Here is a 20,009-nt window from a genome sequence, read left to right as displayed (position 1 = left end):
TACATGAGCATGGGGGATCTTTCCATCTTCTGATATCTTCTTCAGTTTCTTTCTTCAAAGGCTTGAAGATCAAGCCCTTCATTTATTTGGTTAGAGTTACACCAGGATATTTTATATTATCTATGGCTATTGTGAAGGGTATTGTTTCCCTAATTTCTTCCTGAGCCTGTTTATCATTTGTATACAGCAGGGCTGCTCATTGTTTGAGTTAATTTGTGTCCAGCCACTTTGTTGAAGGTGTTTATCAGCTGTAGGAGTTCCTTGGTAGAATTTTTGGGGTCACTTATATATACTGTCATATCATCTGTGAATAGTGATACTTTGTCTTCTTCCTTTCCAATTTGTGTCCCCTTGATTTCCTTTAGTTGTCTTATTGCTTTAGCTAGAACTTTAAGTACTATATTGAATAAGATATGGAAAGAGTGGACAACCTTGTCTTGACCTTTATTTTTGTGGGATTGCTTTAAGTTTCCCTCCATTTAATTTAATGTTGGCTATCAGCTTGCTGTATACTGCCTTTGTGATGTTTTGTTATGTGCCTTGTGTCCCTGTTCTTTCCAAGTCTTTTATCATGAAGAGGTGTTGGATTTGTCAAAGGCCTTTTCAGCATCTAATGAGATGATCATGTGATTTTTTTTTTCTTTCAGTTTGTTTGTATGGTAGATTACATTGGCAGATTCTCATATGTTGAACCATCCCTACATTTCTTGGATGAAGCATACTTGATTATGGTGGATGATGTGTTCTTGGATTCAGTTTGTGAATATTTTATTGAGTATTTTTGCATCAATTTTCATGATCAAAGTTGGTCTGAATTTCCTTTCTTTAGTCTTTGTGTGGTTTAGGTATCAGAGTGAATGTGACCTCATAAAATGAATTTGGCCATGTTTCTTCTGTTTCTATTTTGTGTAATAATTTGAGAAGTATTGGTATTAGTTCTTCCTTGAAAATCTGGAAGAATTCTGTGCTAACACCATCTGGGTCTAAGAATTTTGGTAAGGCAACTATTTCCTTAGTGGTTCTAGGACTATTGAAATAGTTTACCTGATCTTGATTTTACTTTGGTAAGTGCTATCTATCAAGAAAATTGTTCATTTCTTTTAGATTTTTTTTTACACTTTTGTAATTTTATTTTTTACATATACATTTATATTATCATACATATATACGATAAGCTACCTACAGCAAAAGGAACTATGAAACAATCAAGAATTATATAAATGTCACTTCATAGTGTTTTGGTTATTTGTATTGGGCAGCCTTGAAGAAAACATCTTTCCTTTCTTTGTGAGTCTAAAATTTTGAATGTAAATCAATTATCTACCATATCTCATCTTTATCTACTTAAAATGTCTATCTAGACATAAAAACATCTTAACCACAAAATAACTGAGCTTAATTGTAAAACTCAGATCATCTTCAACCCCATCTGAGATCTTTTAGATTTTTAATTTTGTGGAGTACAGGTTTTTTTGTTTTGTTTTGTTTTGTTTTTAAAGTAAGACCTAATGATTCTTAGGATTTCCTCAGTGTCTGCTGTTATGTTCCCCTTTTCGTTTCTGATCTTGTTAATTTTACTGCCTTTTAGTTAGTTTCGATAAGGGTTTGTCTATCTTCTTGATTTTCTCAAAGAAACAGCTTTTGGTTTTATTGGTTCTTTATATTCTTTTTGTTTCTAATTTAGTGGTTTCAGTCCTGAGTTTATTTCCTACCATCTACTCCTCTTAGATGTGTTTGCTTTTTGTTCTAGAGCTTTCAGGTGGGCTGTTAAGTTGCTAGTGTGAGATCTCAGTAACTTCTTTATGAAGACACTCAGTGCTATGGTCTTTCCCCTTAGCACTGCTTCCATTGTGCTCTATAAGTTTGGGGATGTTGTGCCTTAATTTTCATGAATTCTAGAAAGTCTTTAACTTCTTTCTTTATTTCTTCCTTGACCCAGTCAGTGGTCAGTTTCCATGAGTTTGTAGACTTTCTCTTTCTGTTGTTATTGACTTCCAGATTCAATCCATGGTGGTCTGATAGGATACAAGGGGTTATTTCAAATTCTTGTATCTGTTGAGGCTTGCTTTGTGATCAAGTATATGGTCAGTTTTGGAGAAGATTACCTCAGGTGCTGAGAAGAAGGTATTTTTTTCGTATTTGGGTGAAATGTTCTGTTAGCTCCATTTGAGTCATAATTTCTATTAGTTCCATTATTTCTGTTTAGTTTCTGTCTGCATTACCTGTCCATTCGTGAGAATGGAGTATTGAAGTCTCCCACTATTAATGTGTAATATTCAATGTATAATTTAAATTTTATTAATATTTCTTGTTATCTTATAAACATTTACTTTTGTCAATATATATTGTAAAAAAATAAGGTTTGGGGTGTTTTGATATGAATATATACAACATTTTTATGTTATTTCCTTCCCTACCTATTATGCACAGTCCTATATACATCTGATCCCATTTATTTCTAAAGCAAGAATCCTAAATACAAATTTGTGATGATAATAAATAAGTTATTCCAGGATAATAGTTTCTAAAACTAATGATTAAAATACCCAACATAACATGGCCAGATATATATTATACTTGTGGCTGACTCTGCCTCAGTGGCATTTTTCTGTAGCCCACATCATCTCCTAGGCCTCTTTTCCCTCCTCTCAGCCTTTGATTTTGTAGATTGTCATATTTTACTTGTGAGTTTCTCTTTGAACTGTTGACCCTTGAACACCTAAGTTTTATTCCTTCTCAAGTCTCTGATGGGGTTAAAGAGCACATAGGTTAGTCTTACAATTAAGCTTAGTTGGTTAGGGGTTAAGATGTTTTTAGACCTAGAAAGATGGTTTAAGTTAAAAGAATGAGATATGACAAATACGGATTTTCATTCAGCATTTTAGACTCAACAAGAAAGGAAAGATGTTTACTTCAAATTTTCCAAATATGGATATCCAAATCACTATGCATGTAGCATTTGTAAGATTCCTGATTGTAATGGGAAAATGGGGGGGGGGAGGAACGGGAGGATACAAGGGATGGGATAAACATTGAGATGTAACAAGAATAAATTAATAAAAATATATATATAAATACGTAAATAAAAATAAATAAGTAAAAAAAAAAAAAAAAGATTCCTGATTGTTTTGTGGTTCTTCCTGCTGTATGTAGTTTATTTTATTTCTGTGTAATAATATAAATGCATATGTTAAAAAAGAAATATAATGATAAAAAATTAGTATGTAGCTTTGAAGAATCATGATGAAGTATTAAGCTGTACCCATATATAGTTAGGTCAAATATGAATTGAGAGTAAGGAAGCCAAAAGAACACATAGAGCACGTAGCCCAGAGTACCCAATCAAAGCCAGACATCAGTTTATATTCTAGGCAAGCATTCTGTGTGCAGGTTGTGTGGGACTATTGACGCTATGCTCTTGACCATACATGAACCATACAAGGGATTATCAGATCAGAGAACAATAGCATCAGGAAAACTTATTAATGTTTCTTTTACAAATGTGGGTGCCATTGCATTTGGAGCGTAGATGCTCAGAACTGTGACATCATCTTGGTGGATTTTTTTTTTTTTTATCTCTTTTGTTAAATTTTGGTTGAAAGTGTATTTGGTTAGATATTAGAATGGCTATACCAGCTTGCTTCTTGGGTCCATTTGCTTGGAAAATCTTTTTCCAGCCCTTTACTCTGAGGTAATGTCTCTCTTTGATGTTAAGGTGTGTTTCTTGTATGCAGCAGGCTGCATACAAGCTAACCATTCTGTTAGCCTGTGTTGGTTTGAGAATTGAGTCCATTGAAATTGAGATATGTTAATGGTCAATTATTGTAAATTTTTGTTATTTTGAATTTGGTAGTTTGTGTGTGTGTGTGTGTGTGTGTGTGTGTGTTTGCTTCCCTTCTTTTGGTTTTGCTGGTGTGGAATTATTTCCTGTGTTTTCTTGAGTATAGTTAACCTCCTGGAGTTGGAGTTTTCCTTCTAGTGTCTTCTGTAGGACTAAATTTGTAAATAGATATTGTTTACACTTGATTTTATCATGAATATCTTGTTTTTTTCATCTATGGTAGTTGAAAGTTTTGCTAGGTATATTAAAGACATTTATGGTCTTTAATAGTCTGCAAGACATCTGCCCAGGCCCTACTGGCTTTTAGAGTCTCTATTGAGAAGTCAGGTTTAATTCTAATAGGTCTGACTTTATATGCTTTTTAAAAGGAGATTTTCTTTATTTTTTTAAGATTCATTTATTGATTATTATTTATACAGTGCTCTGCCTGCATGTACACCTGCAACCCAAAAGACACAATATAAATGGTTATGAGCCACCATGTGGTTGCTGGGAATTGAACTGAGGACCTCCACAAGAGCACTCAGTGCACTTAACCTCTGAGCCATCTCTCCAGCCCCTGACTTTATATGTTACTTGCCTTATCCCCTTGCACTGTTTAATATTCTTTATTTGCCCTGTACATTTAGCGTTTTATTATGTGGCAATAGTTGTGGGGGACTTTCATTTCCGGTTCAATCTGTTTGGTATTCTGTAAACTTCTTGTATGTTTATAGGCATCTTTTTCTTTACTCTGTGTATATTCTTATAAAGATACTAGTCCTAAGAGATCAGGGCCACACTTTTATGATATCCTTTAATTACCCCTACTTCTTTTATATTATTTAGTTTCCTGTTGAAAGACCAAAAGAGTAGGGTTTCAGCATATATATATATATATATACACACACACACGTATGCAATCCACCCTGGGGCAGATGTCAACATTTCTCTCAAGAAGTGGCATTCTGTGTAATACAACTGTGGCGTGTATTCCTCTTGCCTGGCTACAACCCATCTCACACTCTTTGTTCTCCAGGCCAAAAGCAACCTCTGACAACCACCATTCTACTTGCTTTGATGAGTTTTGCGGGTGGGGGGAGCACCATTTCCCTTTCTAGTCCCAAAGTGATTCTCTGTTTCTACAGGGAATAACACTATAATGAATATGGGAGCTCAGATAACTCCGCATAGATTGATTTTATTTCCTTTGTATTCATACCTAGAAATGAGATTTCTGCATTTTGGCCTCAGGAATACTGCATTTAAATATGGAAATAAATCTTTCAGCGTATAGTTAAGATCTTCGTGGAGGAAATTATAAAAATTTAATTGAAAAAGAACCCCCAGTGGGGAAAAATGAGGACAATATGAGCAATAAAATAAACAACATAGGTTTATATTATAATCCAAAGTAGAAAATAATATCCATGAATCCATACTGACACGAATGAGTAGGATAAGTAAGTAGACAAATGAATAAAACAAATTTCCTATCCAGGCGAATTCTTTAGAACTTGTGTTTCCTTCGGGAAGGTGAAATGTACCTCTCCACCCTTAAATGAAAGAAGCATTAAGGCTTGGTTGCCAAGAGTGTGGTATGGAGAGTAATTCGACAGTGAAAAGAAGCTGACAAACACAGCCTTCCACAAATGGCCAAGGTTCACATCGTGACCAACCATAGTGACAGCGTGCACTGTGACCTGCTGTGCTGTTGTCTTCCTCCCCAGTCCTGTTGTCTAACCAGGAGAAACACACCGAATAAACCCAAATACAAAGACTCTAAGAAATGCTTGCCCAGTACTCTTGGAAACTGTCAAAGTGAAGCCAACGAGAGGACTCAGAGGCTAAAGGTACTTGCTGCCAAGTCTGGCAGCCCCCAAATGGTGGAAGGAGAAAACCAAGCCCCACAGTTCTTTGACCTCCCTACTGTGCTCTGTGGCACCTGCTCACACACCTACCTCATCCCACCTCTGCAAACTCAGCCACTGAATAAATGTTAAAACTGACAAATAAAAACCGTGGAAGACATCACAAACAAGGCTTGACAAATCACCACACCCCTGAGAAACCTAAAAAGACATGACTACTGCAGTCTGTTGCCCTTAATGAGGTTCAGATCTGAGGAAGGATGTTAAGGAGAAACTAAAAGTATAGGCCTTGGTCAATACAGATTTTAATAAAAGACATAAGAGAAGACCTGCCTATAAGAAGACATATTTTTCTTACATATCATTTGGCAAAGACAACACTTCTCCTCAAATTATTTTGCACAATTTGTTTAAATCAAAATCTCAAGTGGTTTGTGTTCAAATTAAACAAATTAGCTCAGTTTCATGTGGAAGAGCAAAGTGCCAATGATAACCAGAAAAGTTTCTCAGGAAAAAACAATGTGAACTAACTCTCCATTGTTTGAGATTTCAAACAAACAAACAAGTAAACAAAAAACCTATAATAATCAGTGTGAGGATGTGAGTGTGCTAGGAAGTACAAGCAGGGCAGTACAGAGGAATGAAGAGCTAAGATCAGATTTCACATCTGTGACAGGGAAGACAAAACACGCCGGGAAGCAACGACTCTTCATCCTCAGCAAGCTCTGCTCCCACACTGCACGGCATTCAAGTCTACATGGGATCTAATGACCTGGGGAGAGAATAACAACTAATGATGGATTTTTATGTTTGTCTGTGTGTCTGTGTGAGTGCATATGAAGGTGCCCAGGGATGCTGGAAACTTTTGTAAAAGCAAATGAAAAGACACTGTACCCAAGGAGATTTTTTAAATCTATGTGAGCAGTTCAGAATTTATATAGAAGTCTTTTAAGTCAGTGCAAAGGGGACAAATGACCCAGTAGAAAATGGGCCAAGGATAATAATATGCCATGGAAAATGAAAACTAAGTGACTCACAAACTAATAAGATATTCAGTCCCAATCGTGGTCAGCAAGTGGCAGTAATGTATACAGTCTATCTCTTTCCTTCCTTCCTTCCTTCCTTCCTTCCTTCCTTCCTTCCTTCCTTCCTTTCTATTCTTATTTCTCTCCTTGGACTTATCCTTCCATTTATTTAATAAAATATCAGGTTAGCATACAAGGTTTCATCATGAGAGCTTTTAAAAATTACACCTATTTGTTTACCAGGGTGAGGGGACACACACGCGTGTGTGAGTGGCAGAGAACAACTTTCAGACGTCAGTTTCTTCTTTTCACTCTGCGGGCCTTGAGAATGGAATTCAGGTGGTCAGCCTTGGTAGCAGGCACCTTTATCTGCTTAGCCATATGGCCAGCTTAGAAACTCTCTCTTATAAACTACTTACAGGCGTGACACTTGGTATAGGCATATCCCGAAGAACATGCAATATGCACATGCACATGAACGGACAGGTATTTAACTGGGAGTTTATCTTCTGTCTAAAACATAACAAACCACATGAATTTCTGCTGAAACTAAACTGGATTACCCTTGCCTCATGGTGTCTAAACCATCTGGAACCACGGGCGCCAAGTGAACCTAAGCATATTACAAAACAAACATAAGCTGCTCCATAGTGCACATTTTACTAAACCATGCAGCCAGCGTGTTCAGGCAGATAGCAAATCTTGACACAAATGACTTCGCTTCTAGAGACGGCTTCTCTACCTCTTGGGTCTGCATCAGCCACATGACTTGCACAAGCAGAGGCTCAAACCTCATACAAGAGAGACCGCGTCCTTCTGTGGTGAGAACCTAAGACGGATGCAGCTATGGGCAGCTGTGTGTGTCTAATAACATGACCTGGAAAGAGTGCTTTCCTCTCTGGATGACTACACAGCATCCTCAATTTGGAATGGTTGGATTCCGTCATACAGCAGAAAGCTGTCCTAGAGACGGAAAAGAGACCTCTGCTGCTGCTGCCCAAAATGTAAAAGTTTTTGAGAGACTAGTAGACCGCCTACCGTAACAAGGCAGAGCACAGCTGGGAGAGTGATGGTCACTGACTGTCTAGACACACATGGACCAGTTCCCTGGATATTTATCCATTTTTCTCCCTTAGTGTTCAGCCTCCCTAGTCAAGGCTGCCAGACATGGATAATTAGTTTGATCTGAAATTTGATTTATCTGGTAGGTGGGGCGGGAGGCCAGGGGAGAGTGATGCCTCTGAGTGACAGTCTATGGATGCCAATCTGGGTAGACAATGCAGTGAAGAGACGCAGGGAGACAGGTAAGGCTGTTCTTTTTGTGAGTCTCAAAGCTGTTTGTGTTACGCTTGTCTCCCACGCAAATCCACAGGCTTTTCAAACAAAGCAAAAGGATATTTTTTATTTATCTTTTTTCTCTAATATCCACCAAAGTATACAACTCCTAATAAGCAGTCCACAAATCACTATGGAGTTAAATAGTGATGTAAAACTCTGTTTCTTGAAGCCCAGTGTTAAATTCTCTTGCTGCTTTTTTTTTTTTTTTTTTTTTAGTTTTTAGTTTCCTAGGCAAAGTAAATGGTATTCTTGATTGTTTCATATTAGTCCCATGATTCATTGAGCTTCCTGTTACCTTCTTCTCCTGTCTGGGGATCATTCTTATTAACTTTCAACACCATCCTTTCCAATGGATGGAGTCTTTCTTTTTGAAAAACCTGCTTGACTGAGTCACATGTGGTTTTGTTTTGTTTTCCCTCTAGCCAATTTAATCCAAGAGATGAATTCTGAGGATCCCGTCATACAGGAGAAAGCTGTCCTGGAGACAGAAAAGAGACTTCTGCTGCTGGAGAGGGATCAGGAGGAGGACGGGTGCAGGACAACCTTGAACAAGACCATGATCAGTCCCCCAAAAGCCCTGGAGGTTACCATTTCTTCTCTGGAGTTATATACGTAGATGCAGTTAGGGTGACCTGCTCTGAGGCAGGAACATGATGTCAAATCCCCCAGTGAAGCAGGAATAGTGTGTTTCTCGGGCTTCCTGGTCTGTTTTCCATATGGAACTACAAGCTCTATGGGTGGTTTTTCCCCCTTTTCCTTTAGTGAAAACTCAACCTCTGTACCCCGTGAGCTTGAGTGTCATTTTTTTGGTTGTACTTCTAAACTCACGTGTTCTACCAATTCATGTTGAACACAGTCACAGGTTGGGGGACGGGATTCCTTGACTTGGGCCATCTTGATACTATGGGATCAGGCCTATAATTATGCCCACAGTTACATCCCCAGCTTTAAAGCAAGCCCTTTAAGATTTGGCACCATCAGGATTAGTGATTAAAGGAAATGTACGACTTGACTCATCTGCAGCTAGATTGCTCTCATCTTTTGCACCTACCACAAACTCAGTTTTAAAATTCATTTCTTTGTTTTTATGATAACCCGTATCTTACAGAATGCAGATGAAATGAACCCAGGTAAGAACAGCATCTCTCCCTCTGCAATGTGTTTTATTCATTTAGGATCAGGTTTTTTTTTTTTTTTTAATAGACCTTTCAAAAAATCATTCGTTCATTCATTCATTCACTTTACATCCTGGTCATAGCCCATTCTTCCTCACCTCCCAATTTCACCCTCCCTCCCTCGCCCCCTCCCCTTCCCCTATTCCTCAGAAAAGGGGAGCCCCCCTTCCTATTCACCCCAGCTCATTAAGCTGTATCAGGACTGAACATGTCCTCTTCCCCTGTGGCCCAGCAAGGCAGTCCTGCCAGGGGGAAGTAATTGAAAAGATGGCAAGAGAGTCCATGTCAGAGACAACCCCTGCTCCCCTTACTAGGGGACCCACATGAAGTCTGAGCTACCCATCAGCTACATCTGTGTAGGGGGCCTAGGCCAAGTCTATGCATGATCCTTGGTGCTTCAGTCTCTGCAAGCCCCTCTGGGCTGTGGTTAGTTGGCTCTTCTTGTGAAACTCCTGCCACCTCCAGGTCCTTTTCTCCTTCCCCCCACTTTTCCACAAAACTCCCTATGTACTTTTTTTATGTAACTTCCAGACCCTTAAATTATAGCCTCTGGGCTAACAACCCAAAAATAAAATCCTTCTGATGACCCAGGTCTAGTACCTGTGGTCTGAAGAGGTAGCATACAGAGGCTTTTCTGTTGTTTTTTTTTTTTTTTTTTTTTTTTTTTTTTTTCTCCTGACCAATCTTTTGTAAACTGAATTCAGTTACTCTTTATGGTCCAATTTTACCCTTCACTGCTCTGCTTAGGGGAGTCAGCTTCTTACTGTGTTGCTCAGCTCTGAGGCTCATTATGCTAAAAAGAACAAAAAAGTCTCTCTTCAAAGGAAAAACTCTCTTAAAAGACATAATTCAAATCTGAGGCATAGACATAGCCATCACACATCACACTGGTTAGCATTTAATGTCAAATTAAGAAAGTGACATTTTTAGCTGCCTCCGAATAGTGTGTGCATGTGCGTGCATATGTGCTCACATGTGCACACAATGTACACATGTGTGCCTAAGAAGTACAGCTGTAAAGTCCCAAAGTAGCTTTCTTTGGAATTTTGAACTAAAGGACTGATTAGAGTATCTGGCGTTTTCTTTTTAATGCTGTAAATTACTCTGCTGTCAGAGGCCTTCTTGGCATCCGTGGAGAAGGATGCGAAGGAACGAGCCAAGAGAAGACGAGAAAGCAAAGTCCTGGCAGATGGTAACTGTCGGTCCTTACTTTTCAATAGCTGGGATGAGTCCAGCTGGAAAGAGTCCATAAACGCCTGCATGCTGATGTGTGAGGATATTGAGCTCCCTGGGGTGGGAGGTGTCACAATGGACTGGCAGTCAGAGCACCTGGCCAGGCAGAAAGCGCAGCAAGTCTGTCCTCTGATCTTAATCCACAGTCAGCCCAACACAGCCTCAGTCTGGCCCCCAGTTAGACTCGGCCAATCAGATTCCTGATGGTGCTTGGGATGTAAGAAAGGAGAGAGGCTCCACTGGCTAGCCTGGGCTAACGCTAGAGTCAGAAAGAAAAGAGAAATTGGGGAAAGAGGAGAAACAATGAAAATCGGTAGAGACGTTATATGTGTTGGGGTCGGGTGCATGAATGTGCACAATGCTGCCTGTGTTGTTTTAAATATCTGATGGTGTGTGTAATGCGGATCTTGCCCACTCCCCATTTGCTGATCATGGGGACACTTGCCTTGGTCAATGGTAAATTGTGGAGCAGATATAAACCTCAGTTTAGAAAAAAAATCCCATTTCTCTGAACAGCTGCATACAAAACCTCAGCATAGATTTGAAGGGGGAAAACCTCAAGTAACGGCAGAGAAAAATAAGTGGCGATGCACTGAACTAGAAAACCCGCCATGTAGGAGGCCTCCTGACATGTCGAGGGCTCACTGTTTGCCTTTTATTCCCCCAGCCCTAAAGGAAAAGGGGAACGAGGCCTTTGCCAAGGGCGACTATGAAACAGCCATCCTCTACTACAGCGAGGGCTTGGGGAAGCTGAAGGACATGACAGCGCTGTACACCAACCGAGCCCAGGTGGGTGACCCAACTCCAACAACAAGTTCTGGGAAACCCGCTAGAGAGAAGGACAGACCGTATCGTTGGTGGGCTGGCAAATGTTCACCAACCAGCTCTGGTGCAACAGCAAGCTCCTGTTTCCATGGTATAAACACTTGCCATAGTCAGCCTTCAATCTCCCGTGTGACCAGGTAGGGGGTGAGGTACGCATAACCAGCTTTCTCTATATTGGCTCTTGCACACTACTCAGGAAGGCCAGGCACTTTATCCCAGGCGGATAATGGGAAAAACTAGGAGGCGGAAATGATCTTTGAGAACTTGGTACCGGCCACCATTTTGGCTTTGGTGGGTGGGACTCAGAGTCAGTTCTCCCAGCTAGTTTCCTGCGTGTTTTATCAAACCTGCTTTTTGATTTCTGTAACTAGGGTTAGACAAAGGTAGCCAGCAAACCTACAGCCATTAGTCAGGAACTCAGAGTTTCTGAATCCTTTTCCCTTCAGGTTTATTTCACAGGGAACCTCTGTTTCTCAAAACACCAGGTATAGCTAGCTACCCCACCCCGTCCCGTGACGTTTCTTACCTGTGGCTTAACAAAGGCTGATCACTATCATTTGAAACTAGTAACCCTATCTGTCAGACACAATTAAGTTTGGGGTGCCAGATTCAGGAACGTGATCCCATGGCAAACAGGACCTGTCAGCTGGACCTCTGTAAGACTGACTTGATGCCATATCATTACCAGAGAGTGAGGCAGCCGCAGAGCCCTCGTCAGTGTCAATCTCTGTAACTCAAGAGTGTCTGCCTGGGCTCTGTGGAGGACATGTTTTCAAAGCAAGCCACGGGACATTGGAAGGCTGGAGAGGCTGGAGAGCGACAGCAAGTTAATGATGAATAAATAGAAGAGCTCATGACCTGAACATTTTGCACACACCCGACTAGAGCTCAGGTGTCCTTTCCCAACCTCATTTATGGTGAAAACTTATTTTAAGAAAGCAAGTTCATAAAAAGGATGGACAGAAGTCGCTTTAGCAATGCCTATCTTATTGCCTTAGCTAACAGGAGTATAAATATGAAGCTACTAAGGACAAACCCTGCCATATGCTTCCCCCCAGTGCTCTGTCACAGCTGTCCTATGTCTCATTACTAACATAACATTGGAGCATCAATAAGTCCATTTAAAGAATTCAGACGACTCATTTAAGTGTAAGCAATTAATACAGTGACTCTTTTCCGTTCTTAGTCAGCACCAAATTTCATCTTGGAAAATATCTACCTACTGATGCTCATTGAGGCTAGTTAGAAGTGATTAGAAAGCAATGGACTTGAATTGCTATTATAATGTTGTGTGATTCAGACTCGTATCTAGTGCAGGCTGCCCATCCCCCCATTCATGTAAATTAGTTGCATTTTTACTGTATTCAATTTTAAGCCACCCTTTGATTAGACATAAGAATCCCATTAAGAGTGGCTGTGGATAAATATAAGGAAACACAGCGAAAAGCTTTGGGGGAAGCAATTGCTTGCAGCCCTCTCTCTCCAAGAACATGCATTCAGAGGCAAATAAAAACAGAATGTGCTGCCTGGTTTTAGGAATCACTTGAACTACTGACTATTTTTTAAATGCCTCACCTTTTTGTGTGCGGTGCTAGAAAACAGTAAAGACACTAGGTAGGAACTGAATATTGCTTGCAAAAGAAAAAAGAAAGAAAGAAAAATGTACCCCTTCATTCCCCTTGTTTCCCTCCTACAACTAATGTTATAATCAAGATTGTTGGGCTCCGTAGATAAATCTAGACTTTAATCACCATTAAGAAAAGTAGCCCTTCTTAAGAATAGGAAAACAAAAGAGAATGGAAACAACAGAAGGTGTCAAACTCAAGTCTTAAAGGAGAGAAGAGAAAAGGGAAGAAAAGAGGAAGTAAAAGGCCATAGAGAGAAAATACTCAAGGCCACAGTGATGTCTTCAGGGTTGTTTGGAACTTAACTCACATACCATAAGACTGACCATGGCCTCTGTGGTCTACAATGACACTGACTCTGTCCTCCCCGACCACGGCCTCTGTGGTCTACAATGACACTGACTCTGTCCTCCTTGACCGCGGCCTCTGTGGTCTACAATGACACTGACTGTGTTCTCCCTTATGAGTTCCAAGTGCAACTAGAAGCCAGAAGAGGGAGTAGAGACCTACCGCAGCCTGCTGTGGCCTGCTCCCCCTCCCTGTGTGTGCATGCCTTGATTCCCCCCAGAGTTACAGAGGCTAGGTAATTGGCTTTTTCGTGGAAAAAGCTAAGAATATTACAGCCCCTTGGGTCATGAGGAGCCCTCGATGTGCACTGGCATTGTTCTTAGAGACTGAGGACCCTGGAAACATCGGCCATCCTCCTGGTACCCGGTCTTTGTTTGGTTTGTTTTGCTCTTTTTGTTTTTTTGTTTATTTTTCTTTCATGGGATGACCATTACTGTTTCTTCTGGAACTTAAAAAAATATACCTAATATCTACATGTGTTTCTTGATAAGAAAAAAGGAAAAAGAAGAGAGGAGAAAACAACATACAGTAATATATTCCTTATCTCTTTCTCCTATTTTGTTTTAGTTTTTTTTTAGAAAAAATGGTTTCCTGGTTACATGACCTATACCCGTACTAATATTACTAGAACACACACACACACACACACACACACACACACACACACACACACACACTTAAGCTAGGATCCATATATGAAAAAGAACATGTGGTATTTGCCTTTTTGCCTCTTTTATATATTCCCCAGATCTGGCAACTTCCCTGAAATTTTCATGTTTGTTGATGGATAAATAAAATCCCATTGTGTATCTGAATCACATTTTTACTACCCACTTATCTGTTGATGGGCATCTGGACTGGTTTCATTTCCCTGCTAAATGTGTGTGCAAATTTCTCCATGGTAGAATGTAGAGTCCTTTGGGTAAGTGCCCATAAGTATTATCACTGGGTCGTGTGGTTTCCAGAGGATCTTCCATACTGACTTCCAGCATGGCTGCACCAGTCTGTACTCCCACCTGTGACTAAGGCTCCTAGCTTTCCCCTATCCTCGGATACATTTTTTTTCTTTGTTTCCTTGGCGGTATTAACTATCCTTTCTGCACTGACTAAAGACTTCTTTGATATGGAGTTGTGTCTGAGTATCAGGTATTTTGTCATTTTCAGGCTTATATAAAACTTGGGGACTACCAGAAGGCCCTCGTGGACTGTGACTGGGCTCTGAAGGTAAGAGACTATTTCCTTTGTTGTGTGGTGACTGCACTGGGCTTACTCTGGCCCCTTTCCAAGTCCTGAAGCGCATAGAAAGCAGCTCCATGTGTGCCATCTGAAGGATCCTCAGAGAGAGCCTCAGTTTTCTCCTCTATGAAATGAGGTGGAGTAGAGCTCCTGGGAGGGTCAGAGCAATGCACACAATTTGTTTTGCTCATACATGTGCTTTGTAGAAACTGGCACCCCTGGTCTCTGAAGGTTTTACATTGTGCCATCTCACTCTTCACTGGGTGCTGTCAAGGCCTTGGCTCGCATCATAGGGAAAATATTTCCTCTCCTCCAGGACCAGGCGCAAGGGACAGTTTCTACAATGCCGTCTTCCTCATCAGTCTGGGCCTTTCCTTTTAGATGTAATCATGTGGAAAGAGATGGTACCCACTTCTGCTGGAGGGGGGATGGATATCAGAAGTATAAGTTACCATTGGCCCGCGTGGCTCATGCTTGGGCACATGCGTGGGGCTTTGCTTCCTGCTCCCTCAGAGAGCATGCATGGAGAGAGCCAAAGGCGCACGGAAGAAAAGTGCTCAGCTCGCAGGCGCCATGATTAGTCCTAAATGTTTAAATAGCCCTATGACTACGCTTAAGTAACCCTAAATCCAAGCTTCCCTATCTTTAAATAAATCATCTGTGCACAAGTCCCTCAAAGGGTCTAGAAACAAGAAGCATTTTTATCTTTAAAATGGCTTGCAGATTTTCTCCGTCGCTCCATAAAAATATGAACCTGTCTCTTCCCCCTCTGTCCCTTTCTCATTTCTGTCTGTCTTATCTTATTGTTAATCTCTACGCCCCCCCCCCCCACACACACATCAGGGCTTTTCACATATTAGCAAGAATCCCACCACTTAGCCACACCCCCAAGCCTTTTATATTTTGAGACAAGGTCTCACTAAGTTGGCTAGCCTGGCCTTGAACATGTTATCCTCCTGTCTGCCTCAGCCTCCCAAGTAGCTAACTTCATAAGAGGTATCTCTTTGTTGTAATGCGGCACTATTATTTTAAACAACTTACAGTCAGGTAAGACTGAGATGCTAGGGGAATTTTCCAGGTGTATCCGGTGCCTCTAATTCCACAGGGCGGCACACTTGGCCTCACCCAATGACCATGACCTAAATCACAAGAACACATTCACAGCCACATAATGGTTGTATTCTCTTGCTAATCTTTAAATTTTTAGGTGTGTGTGTACGTGTGTGTGTGTGTGTGTCTATGCATGACATGTGTGAGTGACGTAGCACATGTACAGAAGTAAGAAGAGTCTGTGGAGTTGGTTGTTTGCTTCCACCTTTAGGTGGGATCCAGGGTCTAGACCACCGTCACCAGGGTTGGGTGGCAAGTGGCTTATCCTGCTGAACCATCTCTATGGCTCCTCTTATTTATTTTTTTGTTATTGAGGGTATCAGCAAGGAAAACAGGGATGAATTGGAAAAAAAAAAATCACCCTTGATTCCAGTGGTTCATAGCACATGTGTGAACCTGCAGAGAACCTCACGCGCCTGATGGTGTCATTCCTCTGAAGGCACCATGTGAGGGAAACACTGCTGTATCACACCGGGCAGGTCCTTCCATCAGGAGAGCGGCCCATGCTGATGCCAGCATTGGAACACCAACATAAATGTGCTCATCTACACTGTCACCTTGTTTGTTCACAGTTTCTTTTTCTGTCCCAGTCGTTAGGAGAAAAGAGCCCAGCATGTTTTCCTTGGCTGTTTCAACTGTAATGGCAAAAACCATCATTTGTTGCAGGCTCACAGCATAGACTCTGTTCAGTGCCACTATTTCTCGTATTTTCCCAATCAAAAGATGAAACCTCAGAGATGAATTAAGCTATTTACTTGGGATCACAAAGCCAGTGGCTACATTTATTGTCAGCCTGTTCTCTACCCTAAACCCCATGATCCCAGGGAAAGGCTCACATTCCTTTCTGAGATATAGGGCCTCCAGAGTATGTCCTCTCATCAGACAAAGACCAAAGAGTTAGACACACCCCATGCTGCCCTAGGCTGACACACTGGCCTCTGCCCACATGTTGAATGAAGCTCAACATCATTAGCTGGATGGTGACACCAAAGCAAAGCATGCCCAGTGGAGCTGGCATTACAATAACCGCTGACACCCAGAGCCCATCTTGTTAAATGCCCAGCAAGGCTCCCACATAGAGAGATTTGAGTCAACACCAAAAGGAATTTGAAAACAGGCGAAGGGGCTGGAGAGCTGGCTTAGCGGTTAAGAGCACTGTCTGTTCTTCCAGAGGTCCTGAGTTCAGTTCCCAGCAACCACATGCTGGCTCAGACATCTACACTGGAATCTGATGCCCTCTCCTGGCATGTAGGCATACATGCAGATTGAGCACTCCTATACATTAAATAAATAAAGAAAGAAATCTAAAAAAAGAAAGCAAGTGACATCCTACTTTTTGTGGAAGCCACAAATTCCAAGAAAAGGTTCACGCTCTCTAAAAACTCTAAAATCTCAGTAGCAAATATCTCTGGCAATCTATTCTTAATAGTATGGGGACTTCCATGCCAATTTAACATTTCTTGGCACTTTTAAATTGGAAGAGACCAGCTTAAGTAATATTTCAGGACTGATGTTCCTTGTCAAAGATAAAGGTGGCAAAGTCCTTTTCCCCATCAGCAGAATACTTCCTGTACAGGAAAATCTATCCTGCTTTGAAGGCCACACCCTTCAAAGAGTGTGGGGCTCACTGGAGTAGATGCATGTGACAGAAGACTCCTGGTTAGACAGGACAGGTCCAGTCATAAGATCTATTAGTTGTTCCTTCTGTATGGGGTAGGCATGACATCATAGCTACAGCCATTTGTCTATGCCACACCTGTGAAGGCCATGGTCTTCAGCTAAGGGACCCGCATGTCCCCAGCTGTGTAACCATGATATTCTGTCATGAATATGCTATGACTATTTGGTTCTCATGAGCAGAAGTGGGAAGCACCCTCTCTTCCCCCTACACATTCCCTTTCTTGCTTTCTGGATTTCATCCTTTGTGGATTTGCTGCCTCACCGCCCTGCTTCCTGCCGTTTTTTCTCTAAAACTGAGCCGTCCAAGCTCCTCGTCTCCTTTCCTCTCACAATTCTCACCGTCTCTCATGGATGCCCCTGTCATCTCTGCAAGTAGCCTTCAGACCTGCCTCTCCCAGTTCCAGATCCACCTCACACAGGTTTCCATTTGGTTGTCTTGGCAGCCCCCAAACTGAGGGAGTCTCCAGACTAACAGCTCCTCTCCTAACTGTCCCTTCATGGCCTCTTTCTATTAAAGGTGCACGTGCCTTCCAGCCATCTCAACTCAGGCGACTGCTTATCACATACAGTTAGTCAGTGCTGATCTTTCTATGACATAGCTCTGATGTCTGCACTTCCCTCCCTGCCACTGTCACCAGGACTTCAGGCGTCAGCTCTCGCTTATCTCCCTGACTTTCACTATTCTGGACTGTTCTGCATGCCACCTCCCAACCAGCTTGCCTTCTTGGCACAGCTGATAGTGCACCCCCCACACTTGGTGTTTGAGCTGTCCTTGTAGAGTCTAGTTGGCCCACCCTCTCCATCCCCCTTTGTCCCTCCACCTAACACTTCAGTTACAGCTGGGCTGTCAATAAGGCTTCTGACCTCTCCTACCTCTGGACCCTGGACCTCATTCCCTTCAATTCACTCCATTAGGTCAAATTGCCTGCTCCATTTTAAGCCCTCTCTCTCTCATTGGAGTCTCGTCTCCTAAACCTGTAGGATGGTATTTCCTATGGTATATATTCATTTTTTCATAGCATATTCTGAAGGGGATTTGGTTTTATTTGTTGTTGTTGTTGTTTCCAGTATTGGGAATCAAAGCCAGGGTCTTGTGCATATTAGGCAAACTATGTCCCCAATCCTGATTACATCTTTAAACCCTGGTGTCCTGGAATTAAGTGGCCAGATTTCAAATTCTAGCTCTTCCATGCACTGATGATGCAAACTTAACCCTCTCTCACTCTGGTTTTCTAGTCTGTGAGATGGGAATGCCTAGGCTTGTTTTGTTTCACAAAAGATCATCCATCGAAGCCGTCAAGTTCAGCACCTACCTCACAGAACAGCCTGGCCTCTTAGGGACTCTCTTTATTACTTCCCATTCACTTAGTAATAGAGCGGGGACATACGATACATAAAACCACTCCTGTAAGTTTCTCCAGCAATTACTGTTCCCTCTTTAACTATTATTTAGCTTTTCTAGAAATCACATTTTCTCTGAAATGTATTGTTGCTGCTGTAACCACAGCAACAGCAGCTAATGAGTATTACCCAGCAGAGTGCTAAGTGTTACATGATTCTTCCTCCCAACAATGAGAGAGGGAGGGAGGGAGGAAGAGGAGGAGGAAGAGGAGGAGGAAGCGAGAGAGACAGAGACAGAGACACAGAGAGAGAGAGAGAGAGACAGAGACAGAGAGGAGAGAGAGACAGACTACAAATTACTGTCTTTGATTTCCAGATAAGGAAAATAGTTGTCCATAACCAACATACCAAGTGTTGATTCACCTAGAGCATTTTAGACTCCTGAGACTGACCTCTTGGACCTTCTAAATCTAAACCCTAAAGGATGTCTTGCCTGGTTCAATACCTTGCCTATAAAGGGATCAATGGGTGTTAATTAGCTGATGTTTCACACTTTAGTTCATATGTCTGTGCTCATGGGACCCTGCAGACTTACAATGAGGAGGAGCAGGCAGGGGTGGGGCCCTTCTGTGAATGGTATGTCCTTAGCTGTGCACTTAAACCCTCCCTTTTGTAGGGGATGTCCATCTAGATCTTAAGTGATACTAATGTGAATTCCGATTTGCCTGTATGGCCAAAGAATGATCAACAATAGCTGGACTTTCTGGTTTAAAGGAGTAAGTTTATTAAGTTCATAGCAAACCAAAGCAAAAGCTTAAGGAGAAGGTGAGAAAAAGAGCATGGCAGGGGTTGGGGAAAGGGCAGGAGGGAGGAGTGCAGGAGAGCAGAACAGAGTATCTGAGTAAAAGAACCAATAGCAACAGATAGAGTTAACATCACCAAAGCAGGGGTCCTCCTCAAACTAAGGCACCAGCCAAGGAGAATATAGGCAGTAAGCTTCGAACCCCTATCAAGACCTAGCCGACGAACATGATACTCTCCACCGTTGAGTGGAGAGTGAGATCTGATTCTCACACAAACTCTGGTGCCCCTTTTCTGACCATGTCCCCCAGATGGGGAGACCTGGTGGCACTCAAAGGAAGGATAGCTAGTTACCAAGAAGAGACTTGATATTCTGAGAGCATATATAAGGGGAGAAGGTCTCCCTAGGTCACAGACATAGGGGAGGGGAGAAGGGGAGAAATGGGAGGGAGGGAAGAATGGGAGGAAACAGGGGAAGGGCTAACAATCGAGATGTAATATGAATAAATTAATAAAAAAAAACATCACCAAAGCAGGCCCTTGAGGGCATCAGCAGAAACAGATGGGAGAGGTTGAGGCAG

At 41.7% G+C, this 20,009-nt stretch overlaps 1 protein-coding gene across 1 annotated transcript in view; it reads left to right on the top strand.

Annotated features, from left to right (window-relative positions):
* Ttc12 (tetratricopeptide repeat domain 12) overlaps positions 1-20,009 on the top strand; it is a 48,486-nt gene that overhangs the window by 6,318 nt on the left and 22,159 nt on the right. Inside the window, exons 3-7 of the mRNA XM_051156386.1 lie at positions 8,477-8,637; positions 9,163-9,184; positions 10,344-10,421; positions 11,130-11,251; positions 14,425-14,484. Coding sequence (XP_051012343.1) covers positions 8,477-8,637; positions 9,163-9,184; positions 10,344-10,421; positions 11,130-11,251; positions 14,425-14,484 — 443 coding nt within the window. The remainder of the gene's footprint in view (positions 1-8,476; positions 8,638-9,162; positions 9,185-10,343; positions 10,422-11,129; positions 11,252-14,424; positions 14,485-20,009) is intronic.

This window comes from Acomys russatus, chromosome 14 (genome assembly GCF_903995435.1).
Source record: "Acomys russatus chromosome 14, mAcoRus1.1, whole genome shotgun sequence".
Taxonomy (NCBI): Eukaryota; Metazoa; Chordata; class Mammalia; order Rodentia; family Muridae; genus Acomys; species Acomys russatus.
The sequence above is the reverse complement of the archived record's forward strand: the minus strand, read 5'-3'. Positions and strand labels throughout refer to the sequence as shown.